This window comes from Schistocerca cancellata, chromosome 9 (assembly GCF_023864275.1).
Source record: "Schistocerca cancellata isolate TAMUIC-IGC-003103 chromosome 9, iqSchCanc2.1, whole genome shotgun sequence".
Taxonomy (NCBI): domain Eukaryota; kingdom Metazoa; phylum Arthropoda; class Insecta; order Orthoptera; family Acrididae; genus Schistocerca; species Schistocerca cancellata.
In genome coordinates this window covers 59,140,277-59,159,250 of record NC_064634.1, presented here as the reverse complement: position 1 = coordinate 59,159,250, position 18,974 = coordinate 59,140,277, and the positions used below count along the sequence as shown (strand labels likewise).

At 45.5% G+C, this 18,974-nt stretch overlaps 1 protein-coding gene across 1 annotated transcript in view; it reads right to left on the bottom strand.

The window, feature by feature from the left end:
• LOC126101179 (putative fatty acyl-CoA reductase CG5065) overlaps nt 1-18,974 on the bottom strand; it is a 325,985-nt gene that overhangs the window by 28,027 nt on the left and 278,984 nt on the right. The window contains exon 8 of the mRNA XM_049911877.1: nt 8,086-8,334. Within this exon, the coding sequence (XP_049767834.1) occupies nt 8,086-8,334 (249 nt within the window). The remainder of the gene's footprint in view (nt 1-8,085; nt 8,335-18,974) is intronic.

The window sequence follows — 18,974 nt, the reverse complement described above, 5'->3', positions numbered from 1 at the left end:
AACACCAGCCCCCTCAGTCGTTAAGTGAAGGCCGTCCGTCACTGGTTGTCCATGGTGAGAGGTAAGGCCTGAAATTTGGTATTCTCGGAACACTCTTGACAGTGTGGGTCTCGGAGTGTCGAACTCCCATTCTGAAATGGAATGTACCATACTTCTAGCTCCAGCTACCATTTCACGTTCAGAATCTGTTAATTCCTGTCTCGCGGCCATGATTACTTCAGAAAGCTATTCGCTTGACTCATAAGACTAAAAATGACAGCTCCGCCAACGCGCTGCCCTTTTATACCTTGCGAACGAGATTTTCCATGTGTATATGTGCATGACTTCTGCCACTTCAGCGTACGCCATCCTCAAGCATAACTGCCAATCACTCTACAAATTCTGGAAAAATGGCGAAAATCGTCTACTCGTAATGAAACTTCCTGGCAGATTAAAACTGTGTGCCGGGCCGAGACTCGAGCTCAGGACATTTGCCTTTCGCGGGCAAGTGCTTTACCAACTGAGCTACCCAAGCACGACTCACGCCCCGTCCTCACAGCTTTACTTCTGCCAGTACCTCGTCTCCTACCTTCCAAACTTAACAGAAGCTCTCTTGCGAACCTTGCAGAAGTAGCACTCCTGAAATAAAGGATATTGCGGAGACATGGCTTAGCCACAGTCTGGGGAATGTTTCCAGAATGAGATTTTCAGTCTGCAGCGGAGTGTGCGCTGATATGAAGCCTCCTGGCAGATTAAAACTGTGTGCCGGGTCGAGACTCGAACTCGGGAGCTTTGCCTTTCGCGGGAAAGCTTCTGTAAAGTTTGGAAGGTAGGAGACGAGGTACTGGCGGAAGTAAAGCTGTGAGGACGGGGCGTGAGTCGTGCTTGGGTAGCTCAGTTGGTAGAGCACTTGCCCGGGAAAGGCAAATGTCCCGTGTTCGAGTCTCGGCCCGGCACACAGTTTTAATCTGCCAGGAAGTTTCATATCAGCGCACACTCCGCTGCAGAGTGAAAATCTCATTCTGGAACCACTCGTAATGATAGCAATATTACCACATCTGATGCTTAATCAATGAAACAATAACAGGGGAAAACGTCTATGCTGAAGAGCTTTTCAAGTTGCAGTGAGCTTAAGACAGAGAGAATCAAGTTGTGTGTGGTGCTAATTTTCTATGAAACACTTCACAGTCGGCACGGAACGTTATTAATTTAGTCGCTGGTGCTTTCGTACGAACGACGCTTCTAGGCTACTGCAGTGTTCATACGAGAATTATCGAGGTGTAATGCTGCGGCTGTAATACGAAGTGGGTACCTGTCACGAACTGGTGGGCGCAGTGTAATCTGAGCGAGTGGCGACCCTGCCCTACAAGAGCACATGTTCCTCCTCACTTGAGGGCAACATGCCCTAAAACTCTTAAACCATCTAAACCTCTGTTAACCGCTATACAGCCCTCCACCTCGCCTCGACCCACATTGGACCAGCATCAGAAGATATGGTCCAAACTTTCCCTGAATGAAAATCAGTAACGTTAAAACAAGTACACAGCAGGCAAATAGTGATAGAGGTTCGGAATATCGCTCTGAAATGTGGAGTCTGGAGGCGGGAAGGGGCAAAATATCGACTTATCATATTAAACAACAACAGGAGCACAAAGTAATTCGTATCAATTGCAGGACATCAAACGAGACATGCTCGGAGTCAATGAACGAATCTCAAAAGCTATGGGCCTACTGTCCTCAAGTCTGGACATATCTTACTTCAGAATAACTTAGACGTAAATACACATATTGGTGGCGTAGCTCAGCTAGTTCGCAACAGGAGGAAAGACCTTATCACCAAAGCTATATCTATTATGCCGGAGCCAAGGTGGCCCCTGACGGCCGGCAACCCATATCACACCACAGAGGACGGCGTTGTCTACGTCCAAGGCGTGCTAAAAGCGCCATGGTAAACATCGGTTATTTACATACAAGATAATGGAAACAGAGATTCCGAGCACTACTTCCTGAAGGGGGAGCTCGAGCCACGGTATGCAGGAAGTATCGCTGCGCCAAAGCCTGATTGGCTGGAGACAGCTATTTAGGGCTAGGACCTGCCACGAAGTTCAGTTCATTCTGGATGCCGACCTCTTGTACTTCGACCGCTGAAGATTACGTCTTCGTATCTGAATTGGACTCTTACTAGTGTGTGTGTGTGTGTGTGTGTGTGTGTGTGTGTGTGTGTGTGTGTGTGTGTGTGTGTGCGTGCACGAACCATTGTGGAAAATTAGAAGTGAACTTTTGTTTGCCTCAATTAGGAGACTTTTACTGGCATCGTTATTGTTACCTTTCCGTTTGTTGTTCAGTCACCAACCTTGTGAACGTACCTCAGTAAAAGTTGTATTTGTGGAAAACTGCGAAGTGTCATGCACAACAATATCTGTTTCCCACAGAGTGATCTTTGTGATGCTTGGGGGGGGGGGGGGGCGTACTAAGCTTAGCTTTCGAGTCAGATGCGGCTGCACACCTGCTTACACCTCAACTGACGAAGAACTTGAACAGTTGTATGAAGATCTGCAACGGCAAATAATTGAGAAACCACCACATATTGCTTAATATTTAGTGATTTTAACACCAAAATAGGATTGGGGTCTTCAGAAGACCATCGCTTCGTTGGAAATTTGGGACTGTCAACGTGAAACCACAAATGATGAACTTTCTTAACCACCAACAGAAAAGCTAAGAGGAATGGAACTGAACGAACTCTCGACAGAAATCACGAACATTATTGGAACAGCAATAAAGGATGTTTATACTGCAAGAATACATTTTGCAAGGGAAATCCGAAAAGAAAGTGGACCTTACAACACGGTTAAAAATGAAGTAGATTACATGCTCACATCGAACAATCAAATTACTCAGATGTGTTAGTCATAACTTGCTTCTACGCAGGTAACGATTTCGACAATTTAGAGCCAAGAACCGTATTAACACTCAACTGGTGAGAAAACATATGATGGGATCAACAATAAATGAGTTCAGCCAAAGCATAGACAAGAAACTGCCATAGGAAACGTAAGACAGATGAAACTGAGAGAACTCTCGACAGAAACCACCAGCAGTATTCCAGCAGCAGTAAAGAAAGTCAGTGCACTCCAGAAACAGAAAAATCTGAGTGTCAGCCTCGAAAGAGAATAGCTTATAGAAGAAAAGCGAAAAACTGACAGAGAGGCCGCCAAACAAGGAGACCTCAACAAAAAGGGAAAGAAGGCGATGAGAAGAGATCAGGGGACTCAGATCATAAGACTGATTGAGAAGACCTTCAAGGTCGACCTCGACATGAGTCTTTCGTTCAGTTCAATCAAAAGACAAGCTTATCACTCGCAATGTTGGGAACAGTTGGTGAGAAGCTGATAATGAAAGAGACGAAATTACAGAAACTGTCGAGGACTTTGTAACAACAACAACTGTACATACTATAAATTTTTTTCTTTCTGATTTTCGAGAGATTATTGTAAGCAATGTTTTGAATTTCTTTTTCTTTTCGTATCGTTATGTTAAAGAAACTATAAGCAACTTTTGAAATGAATATTATTATTATGTTAGATTTCAAGTAATGTGGTAATCAAAGGGAAGTGTACTTAATGTTGAAACTCTAGTAAGATGTGAAAATTGTATTTTATACGCCTGGTCCATACGTAGGAAAGGTATTAATATATGTTGAGTAGAAAACCTGTGGTGAATACCCTACCTGTAGGGGAGCGGGAAAAGGTGGAGGCAGGCGAGTGCGGGAAAACGCACACTGGCGCGGTTCGGCACAACGGGCTCAGTATTACAGTCGGAGTTGGGCATCGGTCAGAGGAACACGTACCGTATCGAGGAGGCTATCCAGGAAAAGTGGATTACATGGAGCCTCGGATGTGCCGATCCTGACGACTACATGGCATGGCTATATTCTTAGGCACAAATTTGGAAAGATTACGACGCTAAGAAGAAGGAAAGTGCCGATGCAGTGAGAGCCTTAGCCGTGCTTGCATGTGTGCTGTGCTTCTCGCTACCTCGCTGCCCGCCATCCGCTGCACCGACGTGCACAGGTCAAACATTTATTTCATCTTTAGAATTGTATCTGTGTGGACCAGTGTCGAAACTGTTTCTAACTGTTCAATAATAACGTGACTTTTACCAGAATTGCCTCAGCCATTACTTCTACATCTACATCTACATCTATACGCCGCGAGCCACCTTACGGTGTGTGGCGGAGGGTACTTATTGTACCACTATCTGATCCCCCCTTCCCTGTTCCATTCACGAATTGTGCGTGGGAAGAACGACTGCTTGTAAGTCTCCGTATTTGCTCTAATTTCTCGGATCTTTTCGTTGTGATCATTACGCGAGATATATGTGGGCGGTAGTAATATGTTGCCCATCTCTTCCCGGAATGTGCTCTCTCGTAATTTCGATAATAAACCTCTCCGTATTGCGTAACGCCTTTCTTGAAGTGTCCGCCACTGGAGCTTGTTCAGCATCTCCGTAACGCTCTCGCGCTGACTAAATGTCCCCATGACGAATCGCGCTGCTTTTCGCTGGATCATGTCTATCTCTTCTATTAATCCAACCTGGTAAGGGTCCCTTACTGATGAGCAATACTCAAGAATCGGACGAACAAGCGTTTTGTAAGCTACTTCTTTCGTCGATGAGTCACATTTTCTTAGAATTCTTCCTATGAATCTCAACCTGGCGCCTGCTTTTCCCACTATTTGTTTTATGTGATCATTCCACTTCAGATCGCTCCGGATAGTAACTCCTAAGTATTTTACGGTCGTTACCGCTTCCAATGATTTACCACCTATGGCATAATCGTACTGGAATGGATTTCTGCCCCTATGTATGCGCATTATATTACATTTATCTACGTTTAGGGAAAGCTGCCAGCTGTCGCACCATGCATTAATCCTCTGCAGGTCTTCCTGGAGTACGTACGAGTCTTCTGATGTTGCTACTTTCTTGTAGACAACCGTGTCATCTGCAAATAGCCTCACGGAGCTACCGATGTTGTCAACTAAGTCATTTATGTATATTGTAAACAATAAAGGTCCTATCACGCTTCCTTGCGGTACTCCCGAAATTACCTCTACATCTGCAGATTTTGAACCGTTAAGAATGACATGTTGTGTTCTTTCTTCTAGGAAATCCTGAATCCAATCACAAACCTGGTCCGATATTCCGTAAGCTCGTATTTTTTCACTAAACGTAAGTGCGGAACCGTATCAAATGCCTTCCTGAAGTCCAGGAATACGGCATCAATCTGCTCGCCAGTGTCTACGGCACTGTGAATTTCTTGGGCAAATAGGGCGAGCTGAGTTTCACATGATCTCTGTTTGCGGAATCCATGTTGGTTATGATGAAGGAGATTTGTATTATCTAAGAACATCATAATACGAGAACACAAAACATGTTCCATTATTCTACAACAGATTGACGTAAGCGAAATAGGCCTATAATTATTCGCATCTGATTTATGACCCTTCTTGAAAATGGGAACGACCTGCGCTTTCTTCCAGTCGCTAGGTACTTTACGTTCTTCCAAGGATCTACGATAAATTGCTGATAGAAAGGGGGCAAGTTCTTTAGCATAATCACTGTAGAATCTTAAGGGTATCTCGTCTGGTCCGGATGCTTTTCCGCTACTAAGTGATAGCAGTTGTTTTTCAATTCCGATATCGTTTATTTCAATATTTTCCATTTTGGCGTCCGTGCGACGGCTGAAGTCAGGGACCGTGTTACGATTTTCCGCAGTGAAACAGTTTCGGAACACTGAATTCAGTATTTCTGCCTTTCTTCGGTCGTCCTCTGTTTCGGTGCCATCGTGGTCAACGAGTGACTGAATAGGGGATTTAGATCCGCTTACCGATTTTACATATGACCAAAACTTTTTAGGGTTCTTGTTTAGATTGTTTGCCAATGTTTTATGTTCGAATTCGTTGAATGCTTCTCTCATTGCTCTCTTTACGCTCTTTTTCGCTTCGTTCAGCTTTTCCTTATCAGCTATGATTCGACTACTCTTAAACCTATGATGAAGCTTTCTTTGTTTCCGTAGTACCTTTCGTACATGATTGTTATACCACGGTGGATCTTTCCCCTCGCTTTGGACCTTAGTCGGTACGAACTTATCTAAGGCGTACTGGACGATGTTTCTGAATTTTTTCCATTTTTGTTCCACATCCTCTTCCTCAGAAATGAACGTTTGATGGTGGTCACTCAGATATTCTGCGATTTGTGCCCTATCACTCTTGTTAAGCAAATATATTTTCCTTCCTTTCTTGGCATTTCTTATTACACTTGTAGTCATTGATGCAACCACTGACTTATGATCACTGATACCCTCTTCTACATTCACGGAGTCGAAAAGTTCCGGTCTATTTGTTGCTATGAGGTCTAAAACGTTAGCTTCACGAGTTGGTTCTCTAACTATCTGCTCGAAGTAATTCTCGGATAAGGCAGTCAGGATAATGTCACAAGAGTCTCTGTCCCTGGCTCCAGTTCTGATTGTGTGACTATCCCATTCTATACCTGGTAGATTGAAGTCTCCCCCTATTACAATATTATGATCACTAAACTTCTTCACGACGTTCTGCAGGTTCTCTCTGAGGCGCTCAACTACTACGGTTGCTGATGCAGGTGGTCTATAGAAGCATCCGACTATCATATCTGACCCACCTTTGATACTTAGCTTAACCCAGATTATTTCACATTCGCATTCGCTAATAACTTCACTGGATATTATTGAATTCTTTACTGCTATAAATACTCCTCCACCATTGGCGTTTATCCTATCCTTGCGGTATATATTCCATTCTGTGTCTAGGATTTCGTTACTGTTCACTTCCGGTTTTAACCAACTTTCCGTTCCTAATACTATATTATACTATATTATACTGATCACTGACCTAGACAGGGTCCTTACCACATATTGTGCAACCCGAGTATCCCGAACTGAAAGTTTAAAGTTAGTGTTAACGAGAATTATCAGCAGACAAATCTATGCTATAAAGAAGTTTAAAGTTCTGTGTGTTATTGCAAATGTTGATAAAGAACAAAAGTATGACTAAATTGGAAGAGAGTTTTTTTGAATTGAGTTAGCGATGTTATTTAATTAATTTGAGACAGAAATAATGACAGTTAAATAATTCAGAAGTAAGACAAAAGAGTAGTTATCCATAGATTGATAATTTTGAGTGTTAATTTACCTTCAGTACTTAATAGTTTCAGTATAACGACCATAACAGTTTCAGGGCGCCCCCCCCCCCCTTTTTTCTTGTCTGTTCTTTCAAATCTTGAAGGGTACTGATCAGATTTGAACAGCAAAGTTAAGTTCTATATTAAACCTAAGTGTATTAGTGTTTTTCCAATTTTAATAGTGACATTGTATGTGTGCTTTCAAAATTGCTAATTCTAGGGTAATCTATGCCCGATTTCAGTCTGATCAAAATACAAAATGCAGTTAGTAGTAATCATTGCTATGTGGTGTTGTGTAATTTTAGCTCGTCCAAATTAGTACAAAAGAAGAAAACCTTAGTTCAGTAGATTCTTTCTGGTTCCAAAGTTTGCCATAAAACGCAACATTACTACGTGTTATTATGCTTGTACATGCACCCACTTGTACAAGGAAAAACTCACTCAATGCCTAATTAGGCTGGCGACCGAATTATTAATGATTGGAAGTATCTACTGTGTGTACTTCTTGTCCATGCGAACGAGTAATTATACTTTACATTTGCTTGACGCATCACTGTAGTTACTGACTGGATATAAGTCCGAATTGCTTCCAATTAGGTACACGCGGTCAACTTATGTACTAAAATCCTTGTTTATAAGGTGAAGCCCGTGACCTTATTACAGTACAGGCTTTAAAGAGCTAACGTACGCCCGAGCGGGCAGTAGCGTTACAACTTGCATCGCAGGCTCTATAATCCATCACTGTCAAGCCAAAGCCTGCATGACGAATCACGAAGATCGGAAGAACTGGAACCTATCAATAAAAATGAAACGGTAAATGTCCAAACACTTTGGATCAGACAGTCTACGTCGTTTACGGTAGTCTCGTGGAGAGCACAGTGCGGTACTCACCGCGGCTTCTGGCGCGTGAGGAGCGCGAAGCAGTCGGTGACGTAGGCGGGCAGCAGCTGAAGCAGCAGCCGGCACAGCAGGTAGACGGGCCGGCGGTGGGTGACACACAGCGAGCAGCACCACGCCGACTCCTTGGGAGGCCAGTCCGCCGTGCAGCGGCCAATGCTGCTTACGAAGTCACCGTACGTCAGCGGCGCGTCGCTTGACGTCACGCAGTTGTACACCTTGGGCCGCCCAGTGCACTCCCGACTGCAACCAACACAGCGTAGAGTGAGTAGTTACACAGCACTGCGTATCTATAGAAAGCCTGGTTGCCTGTGTGCCCGTTGGTCGTACGATAGACAACTAGCACACACAAAACATGACAGAACAGAATAACTTAGAGAGGAGACCTTGCGGACTGGAAAGTGACAAAAAGCAGATTTCAGAGTACCTGTTGGCTCAACACAAAAGTTTTGTCTCAAGTACAGATAGTGTTGAGGATCAGTGGACAAAGTTCAAAACCGTCGTACATTATGCGTTAGATGAGTATGTGCCAAGCAAGATCGTAAGAGATGGAAAAGAGCCACCGTGGTACAACAACCGAGTTAGAAAACTGCTGCGGAAGCAAAGGGAACTTCACAGCAAACATAAACATAGCCAAAGCCTTGCAGACAAACAAAAATTACGAGAAGCGAAATGTAGTGTGAGGAGGGCTATGCGAGAGGCGTTCAATGAATTCGAAAGTAAAGTTCTATGTACTGACTTGGCAGAAAATTCTAAGAAATTTTGGTCTTATGTCAAAGCGGTAGGTGGAGCAAAACAAAATGTCCAGACACTCTGTGACCAAAATGGTACTGAAACAGAGGATGACAGACTAAAGGCCGAAATACTAAATGTCTTTTTCCAAAGTTGTTTCACAGAGGAAGATTGCACTGTAGTTCCTTCTCTAGATTGTCGCACAGATGACAAAATGGTAGATATCGAAATAGACGACAGAGGTATAGAGAAACAATTAAAATCGCTCAAAAGAGGAAAGGCCTCTGGACCTGATGGGATACCAGTTCAATTTTACACCGAGTACGCGAAGGAACTTGCCCCCCTTCTTGCAGCGGTGTACCGTAGGTCTCTAGAAGAGCGTAGCGTTCCAAAGGATTGCAAAAGGGCACAGGTCATCCCCGTTTTCAAGAAGGGACTTCGAACAGATGTGCAGAACTATAGACCTATATCTCTAACGTCGATCAGTTGTAGAATTTTGGAACACGTATTGTGTTCGAGTATAATGACTTTTCTGGAGACGAGAAACCTACTCTGTAGGAATCAGCATGGTTTTCGAAAAAGACGGTCATGTGAAACCCAGCTCGCGCTATTCGTCCACGAGACTCAGAGGGCCATAGACACTGGTTCACAGGTAGATGCCGTGTTTCTTGACTTCCGCAAGGCGTTCGATACAGTTCCCCACAGTCGTTTAATGAACAAAGTAAGAGCATATGGACTATCAGACCAATTGTGTGATTGGATTGAAGAGTTCCTAGATAACAGGACGCAGCATGTTATTCTCAATGGAGAGAAGTCTTCCGAAGTAAGAGTGATTTCAGGTGTGCCGCAGGGGAGTGTCATAGGACCGTTGCTATTCACAATATACATAAATGACCTGGTGGATGACATCGGAAGTTCACTGAGGCTTTTTGCAGATGATGCTGTGGTGTATCGAGAGGTTGTAACAATGGAAAATTGTACTGAAATGCAGGAGGATCTGCAGCGAATTGACGCATGGTGCAGGGAATGGCAATTGAATCTCAATGTAGACAAGTGGAATGTGCTGCGAATACACAGAGGGATAGATTCTTTATCATTTAGCTACAAAATAGCAGGTCAGCAACTGGAAGCAGTTAATACCATAAATTATCTGGGAGTACGCATTAGGAGTGATTTAAAATGGAATGATCATATAAAGTTGATTGTCGGTAAAGCACATGCCAGACTGAGATTCATTGGAAGAATCCTAAGGAAATGCAATCCGAAAACAAAGGAAGTAGGTTACAGTACGCTTGTTCGTCCACTGCTTGAATACTGCTCAGCAGTGTGGGATCCGTACCAGATAGGGTTGATACAAGACATAGAGAAGATCCAACGGAGAGCAGCGCGCTTCGTTACAGGATCATTTAGTAATCGCGAAAGCGTTACGTAGATGATAGATAAACTCCAGTAGAAGACTCTGCAGGAGAGACGCTCAGTAGCTCGGTACGGGCTTTTGTCAAAGTTTCGAGAACATACCTTCATCGAAGAGTCAAGCAGTATATTGCTCCCTCCTACGTATATCTCGCGAAGAGACCATGAGTATAAAATCAGAGAGATTAGAGCCCACACAGAGGCATACCGACAATCCTTCTTTCCACGAACAATAAGAGACTGGAATAGAAGAGAGAACCGATAGAGGTACTGAAGGTACCCTCCGCCACACACCGTCAGGTGGCTTGCGGAGTATGGATGTAGATGTAGATGTAGATGTAGATGTAGACTGAAACACCAGGTTAGCCGAGAGTTTTCGTCGACTACAGTTACGTACATACCAGTCGCACAGATACTCGCCCACCCAGGACTAAGGACTTTTACAGCCTGCTGCTGCACTGTGTTCCCCTGAATGTGATGGAGACCAAACACCCCTCCATCTAGTGGCCCATAATGTGGACTACCGTCCACTAGCCTTTCCTCCCTACGAGCGTCCGGGCACTGTGGTATCACATAGTCAACAGGAAATTTGCCACGAAGCAGCGACTGCACAACATTGGCTTGTCAGAATCCCCTCTTTGTCTCCTTTGCCAGCAACTGGACAGAGATGAACACCGTCTGACACGCGCCTCATCGCAAGATGTATGGCGCTTCGTGCAGCAAATCATTGCCTGCTATCTCCGGGTGCCACCAGACACAATCGAACCTCGAGTGTTTCTCTACCCGGAGGACAGACATTTTCCCACCGCCAAATGTCACGCGATTACGTGGGTCAAAGGGTGGGGCGGTCGCTTGTCTCTTTCATGAGGGACCTAAATCCCGCCTTGACTTCTGGACCTATTTACGAACAGTCCATGCAGCTCTCGAAAACACGCCACATTACCGAACATTATTTGCTAACTATCTTCGAGCGGTCTTTGATAGACCTCCACTGAGTTGGGGGGTGCCTGGCTCAGAGGGTACCTACCCCTCCTCTCCCGGCGGTGTCTGAGTTTAAACCGCCTACTTACAGATTCTACTTCTGACCTCCGGGGATGGGCGAGCGCGTCGCAGATTGCGCGGATTTTATTTCTTTTTGCTTTTCCTTTTTCTTTACACAGAATTTATATTTCTTTTTCTCTTTCGCCGATGTATTCACATAATTTCAAGATAACAGTGAATATTACAAAAACACATGCAAATAAATAAATAACAACAACGTCTTCCACTACTGTTGATTCCTGTGTCTCCCACTTCCCTAAGCACCACAGGCTCGGTGGTGGTGAAGGGGACACTGTGGCCAGGCCTCGGGTTTCAACCCCTGCCCACTTTGCCCCCCGAGCCCCCACCGGTCCACTACCACCCCAAAAAACCCAAAAAATAGAAAACAAAACAAAAAAATATTAACAAAAACAAAAATGACAAAAAATAAGAAAAAAACCCAAAAAACAAAATAAAAAATAAAATAAAAGTTGGTAGAGAGAACAAAAGCGGTCTTAGGTTAAAAAAAAAGAGCACTAATCCGCTGCTTCCTGGACTCGGGTAAACGCGCTTGGCCTGGATCGAATCCGCCCAGCGGATTACTGACGGTGGCCAGTGTGCCAGCCAGCCCAGATGTGGTTTTTAGGCGGTTTTCCACATCCTGCTAGGTGAATACCGGGCTGGTCCCCACGTTCCGCCTCAGTTACACGACTTGCAAACATCTGAACACGTTCGCACTATTCCATGTATTACACTAGACGCTGACAGCTGGGGTACACTAATTCTGTCCTGGGGGGTACGGGGAGGCGGCAGGAAGGGCATCCGGCCACCCCTTAAAAACTAACCTTGCCAAATCCGTTCCTAACCGTGCCGACCCTGCGACACCGCGGGACTAGGTACCAGCAAAAGAAAGAAGAAAGAAAGAAAGACTTCGTGGACTGATAGACATAAATCTAGAACGAAGCCTGACATAGTCAGAGGGAGAGACGGAGATCTTAACGTGATTTATTAAATAAAAATATTTTTGAAAGTAAAAATTTCTAATGACTGTAGACCCATTTTCCTATCAAAATTAAAGTTCGATAACTAGTTTCTTCAGATCTGTAACACATGTAGCAAACATAGCCTAAGAAAATTAACTGCAATCTAGTGGAATACAGAAACATTGTATAACACCTGAGCAAAAGTAATGGGGAGCCAATTCTAGATGTAAAAGTGAATATTAGACAGAGCCATTTAACAGTGTACTGTAAACTATGTTAATGCTTATCACGTAACATACCGTTCAAAATACGAAAAGGCTGTGAGTAAACCTTGGAAAGCGTCGTTAGCTGTAGTCATACAACAACACGCAATCGTAATTGCCAAAACAATAACAGTACGTAACTGAAAACGTCATCGTTAGCAAGCCGGGTTGTAGACGTGTCGAAAGAATTGTAGATCAGAAATCTCAAAACGCTTACTCTACATCCAAGCGAATTTTAAAATATAAAGACAATACTGGCATAAAGTTAAGATTACAATGCAGAGATCTGTATTACGTCCTACCTGACAACATGCCGTTTGTACGAAGCAGATCCTATGTAATTGGATTTAATTCACGAATAAAATCCAAGAAGCTTGTGCGTGAGTCCAAATAATTTTAAAATCATAAAAGTAACAGGGTAATGAAGTTATGAACTACGAGACAGGGAAGCTGTCTTATATAGCCAACTGGCGACGTGCCATATGTAAAAAAGATAGGCACAAGCTTCTTGGATTTTATACAGTCACGTAGGATATGCTTCCAGCGTGGCACAGCTAGGTTCAAATGGTTCAGATGGCTCTGAGCACTATGGGACTTAACTTCTGAGGTCATCAGTCCCCTAGAACCAAGAACTACTTAAACCTAACTAACCTAAGGACATCACACACATCCATGCCCGAGGCAGGATTCGAACCTGCGACCGTAGCGGTCGCGCGGTTCCAGACTGTAGGGCCTAGAACCGCTCGGCCACCCCTGCCGGCGGCACAGCTAGGAAAGCAGTTGATTCGATTTCTGTCGGCGATGTGGCCACAGTATTGCAGCAGGGGTCGAGAGGTGTAGTGCAAACGTGCAGCGCTCGGAGAATTGCCCGAATGTTGGACATGCCTGCGACCATGGTGCATAAAATTCTACGGAACGTCCTGCACTGCTGTCCATACAAAAAAGAGCCATGTTCCTGAGCTGCCAGCAGGACAAATCTTCGCTCTGGAATTTCTCGCTCACATGGAAGTGGACAATAAATGGCCACAGAACATCCTGTGGAGAGACGAAGCCCATTTCCAAGGACATGTCAATACTCAGAATTGCAGAATACAGGCAACGGAAAATTCGCACGAACGTCAACCGGTACTTCTTCATTCTGCAAACGTGACTGTGTCTTGCGGGTTGACAGCATCGTTTATTGTACGGTCGCATTTTTTCGAAGAGATGAATCGCGCGGATCCTGTTACCTGTACCGTAGCTGGTAAACAATATGAGAATTTTTTGCTCACCAAAGCCATTTCAACCCTTTAACAGGGTGAATGTGTGTGTAGGATGATTTTTATGCGAGATGAGGCCCTTCCGCACATTGCACGGCCTTTGAATCGACTGCTGCACACTTCTTTCAGAAATGCTAGAATTTTGGGCCTCATCTCCCTACAGCCTGGCCGTCCAGATCATCTGATGTTAATCCGTGTAAGTTATGGCTGTGGGGTTATTTGAAAGATGTGTTTAGTGTTGCAACTACGAACATAGCTGATTCGAAGGCACGCATTGCGCAACGCGTTCTGAGCGTGACTCGCGACACACTCCGATGTTGTAGATTTCAGCTTATGGCAGAAAACGATGGACGGCATACGTAGCAGATCTTGCGCCAATCTCACGACAGTTAGAAACCGATGTCGTTTTGCCTTTTTTGCGGTTCTTGGCCCCAGGTCTATTTAAATCCTATGACATTTTGATTTTTATGCGATTTTTGAACTCGGGACAGTAGAAAACCGATTTCTCCCACCCTATGTGGTACGGCCTTGCCGTGGTTGGATGGGCTTACTTAAGTAACAGTGCCGCAACTGTTGACTGCCGAACTTGTGTGTTCATGCGCATTGATTAGTACGGATGGTCTAATGTGTAACTCAAACCATAAATGTCGTACTGCGATTCATCTGCCATTTGTAGCCGGCCCCATTTATGTTACGACCCTTACAGGTTTATCTGTTGGTAAAATATTAAGTATTGTTAAATATTTTTGTTCTGTGACATTTCCTCCTGCGTCAACAACATGATGTTCAAATCTGACGTCGTTATGAGCAGTGGTTCTCTTTCTACGTTGTTTTGAAATTGGAATTTTAATTATGGACAACCCTTACCTACCTACACACACAAACACACACACACACACACACACACACACACACACACACACACACACACACACATGATAAAAGCTTAATTAATCTAGACTAGCAAAATTAGAAATATTATTATAATAATATTTCATAAAAGGTGGAAGAATCACCAGTGATTAGTGGTGTGACGATGGAAAAGGCAGTGGAAACCACCATTGGAAAAACATTCCGGATTACTCACCCATTCGGATCTCCGATAAACAACCGCCAAGTAGGGGATAACTATGGAAAAGAGATTGATCACCAACAAAAAGTCCGCGGCTCGTGGTCTTGCGGTAGCGTTCTCGCTTCCCGCGCACGGGGTCGCGGGTTCGATTCCCGGCGGGGTCAGGGATTTTCTCTGCCTCGAGATGACTGGGTCTTGTGTGTCTTTCATCATCATTTCATCCTCATTCACTCGCAAGTCGCCGTAGTGATGTTAAAGAACTTGTGGAACGGCGGCCGAACCGCCCCGCGAGAGGTCTCCCGCCCACCAATGCCATACGCTCATTACATTACCAACAAAAAGGTTACATTCTACGATACGGACCACAGAATATCAAAAGTCTATATGTGGTAGTAAAACTACGAAATCTGAAAAGGGAAATGCAAAGACTCAGTATACACTGCCTGAAAAAAATAATAAGTATTCAGAAAGGGATGAGGAAACGAAATGAAACCTAACGGGTTAAGAGAGTATGTACTGTTATTTCAATGATTACGAAATCGAGTCAAATGTACGAAGAACTTGGCAGAGCCCACTTAGCAGTTTAACTTGTGTCCCTTCTGGTCTCTATAACGCACTGATTCGGTTAGTAAGGGTATCATGTAGCCATGGTGTATAATCTCCTGAGACAACCTGGCCCAAAATTGTTGTAACTGCTTCTTGGTATCCTGGATATTGGCGATGGGATGGAGTTAACGTTCAAGCTGGTTCTGCACACGTTCTATCTGAGACAGATCTGCGGATTTTGCTCGCCATGGAAGTCGCACAGTGAATGCATACAAACACTTCTTACTTATGGACGTGCATTCTACTTCAGAAAAGTGGCACCAAGATACCGTCACATGAGATGTTACACATAGGAGCATACTGGCGTCCGTGAGGTACTATTTATGAAACGTCCCCTTTGAAAAATTGTACTGGACTGTGCTTAACCTGACACACAATATTTTTAGCGCAACGCAATCTGACTTTCAAAAATCCCTACAAAAGAATGGCCCTGACTAACATTAACCTATACGTTTCACAAATCAACTTACCTCACAAAAATCTTGGTTACTCGAACTACTGTAATACAGCGAGCACCACTACTGCCAGCTAAATAAAAGATTCGAACTACGGAAGGAACTAACTACTGATAGGGATAGTTAGCAAATGAAAGATATTAATAGAGAACAAACAATGTATTTACCTTAATATCATCAAAAGTCATAATACACTCCTGGAAATGGAAAAAAGAACACATTGACACCGGTGTGTCAGACCCACCATACTTGCTCCGGACACTGCGAGAGGGCTGTACCAGCAATGATCACACGCACGGCACAGCGGACACACCAGGAACCGCGGTGTTGGCCGTCGAATGGCGCTAGCTGCGCAGCATTTGTGCACCGCCGCCGTCAGTGTCAGCCAGTTTGCCGTGACATACGGAGCTCCATAGCAGTCTTTAACACTGGTAGCATGCCGCGACAGCGTGGACGTGAACCGTATGTGCAGTTGACGGACTTTGAGCGAGGGCGTATAGTGGGCATGCGGGAGGCCGGGTGGACGTACCGCCGAATTGCTCAACACGTGGGGCGTGAGGTCTCCACAGTACATCGATGTTGTCGCCAGTGGTCGGCGGAATTTGCACGTGCCCGTCGACCTGGGACCGGACCGCAGCGGCGCACGGATGCACGCCAAGACCGTAGGATCCTACGCAGTGCCGTAGGGGACCGCACCGCCACTTCCCAGCAAATTAGGGACACTGTTCCTCCTGGGGTATCGGCGAGGACCATTCGCAACCGTCTCCATGAAGCTGGGCTACGGTCCCGCACACCGTTAGGCCGTCTTCCGCTCACGCCCCAACATCGTGCAGCCCGCCTCCAGTGGTGTCGCGACAGGCGTGAATGGAGGGACGAATGGAGACGTGTCGTCTTCAGCGATGAGAGTCGCTTCTGCCTTGGTGCCAATGATGGTCGTATGCGTGTTTGGCGCCGTGCAGGTGAGCGCCACAATCAGGACTGCATACGACCGAGGCACACAGGGCCAACACCCGGCATCATGGTGTGGGGAGCGATCTCCTACACTGGCCGTACACCACTGGTGATCGTCGAGGGGACACTGAATAGTGCACGGTACATCCAAACCGTCATCGAACCCATCGTTCTACCATTCCTAGACCGGCAAGGGAACTTGCTGTTCCAACAGGACAATGCACGTCCGCATGTATCCCGTGCCACCCAACGTGCTCTAGAAGGTGTAAGTCAACTACCCCCATTGAGCATGTTTGGGACTGGATGAAGCGTCGCCTCATGCGGTCTGCACGTCCAACATGAACGCTGGTCCAACTGAGGCGCCAGGTGGAAATGGCATGGCAAGCCGTTCCACAGGACTACATCCAGCATCTCTACGATCGTCTCCATGGGAGAATAGCAGCCTGCATTGCTGCGAAAGGTGGATATACACTGTACTAGTGCCTACATTGTGCATGCTCTGTTGCCTGTGTCTATGTGCCTGTGGTTCTGTCAGTGTGATGATGTGATGTATCTGACCCCAGGAATGTGTCAATAAAGTTTCCCCTTCCTGGGACAATGAATTCACGGTGTTCTTATTTCAATTTCCAGGAGTGTATGTATAGGAGTTCATAACATCCATTCTTACAAATATCAAAACTCCGCCATTTCTCTCTCCACATCCATCACTGCTGGCGGCTCACCTCCAACTGCGCAACGCTACGCGCTGTTCACATCCAGCTGCCGCTGCCCAACACTACAATGGCAGACAACAATGCAAACTAGCCACAGACTGCACACAGCACAGCCAGTGATTTTTATACAAAGGTGGCGTTACCAATAAAAAAACCTAAACAGCCTACTTACACATTGTGTCGTCACAGTTCCCTCACTCACTATCGGCCGTTCCCTGCAGTCATACCCAACGACTCCTCACACTGTAGCACCGGTAGTAGTCTCTCTGTGCCTCTCTGAAACATTAAAAGAACGGTATCTTTTCCCCGCCGCCGTCATACTGGCCGGCTATGGCCGTCTGGGGTAGTATAGAACGTCATCGATGAACACAATGCGACGTCATGCATCAGCAGAACATGCTTACGGCTACACTCCAAATACAGCCATTTGTCTTGTGTGTTACTGGCAGCCCATGTGTGTGGCAGTAATTCTCTGGTCTGCCTGCTGCTTGTCTCCAGCCAGTGGTGTGGGAGGGCACAGATGGTTTCAGGACGTCACTTACTTGTTATCGGATGGCAAGAGTACAGGTAGAGGGATTTCAATGTGCCTGGTGCACAAAACAGCGTTCCTCCCTTTTGATGGTCAGACACGGTCGACCAGAACCTTGAAGGCAAGTACGCCTGCCCTTAAGTTCCCATGCAGGCCAACATCGGGCCACTGTCACATCCGAATGTCCCACAAATCTGAATAATGCGTGGTGGCCAAATGGACACCCGCAACGAGACGGTTTTTCAAACTCTGTCTAGTGCTGTCTCACTAGACTGGTGTCCCACACGTGTTCTTCACAGTGGTAACTCAACAACTGACGCGGTTCAAATCAAGTGATGTCGGACTTCAAGTGAAACATAAGATGATACACCATCTTGCTGGAAGCAGAGTCCTGATGCATATGCAGTGGCACATCTTCCAAGAGCCCTTGCGGTTTGCTATTAACGAACTTCAAGTATGCAGCACTTATCAGAAGTGGTGGAAGAAGGCATGGCCCAGTCCCAGTGACATGTCAGTCCAGGAAGCCTGCCACAATGTTCATACCGTATCGTTCCTGAAACCCATTTGAGGGGGAGGGGGGGGGGGCGCAACATCTAGGTTTCCATCAGATTGCACATGACTGTTGTCGAAACTGAGAACACTTCCGTCCGTGAGAAGGATCCACCATGGAAAGTCGGTCTCGTCCACGTAATGGTGCATGGACCACTTGCAGAAGTGAGCTCGTGACGCAAAATCTTATGGATGCATTGCCTGTACCTTCTTATGAGTGGTACAGGTGTAGCTGCTACTCATGCAGAACAGGCTTCTCTTCCACTGCACGGACTGTATAGCCTTTCCAATGTCGTGTGTGCTGCGTAGCGATGGAGTATCACAGTCGGCGCTGCTGG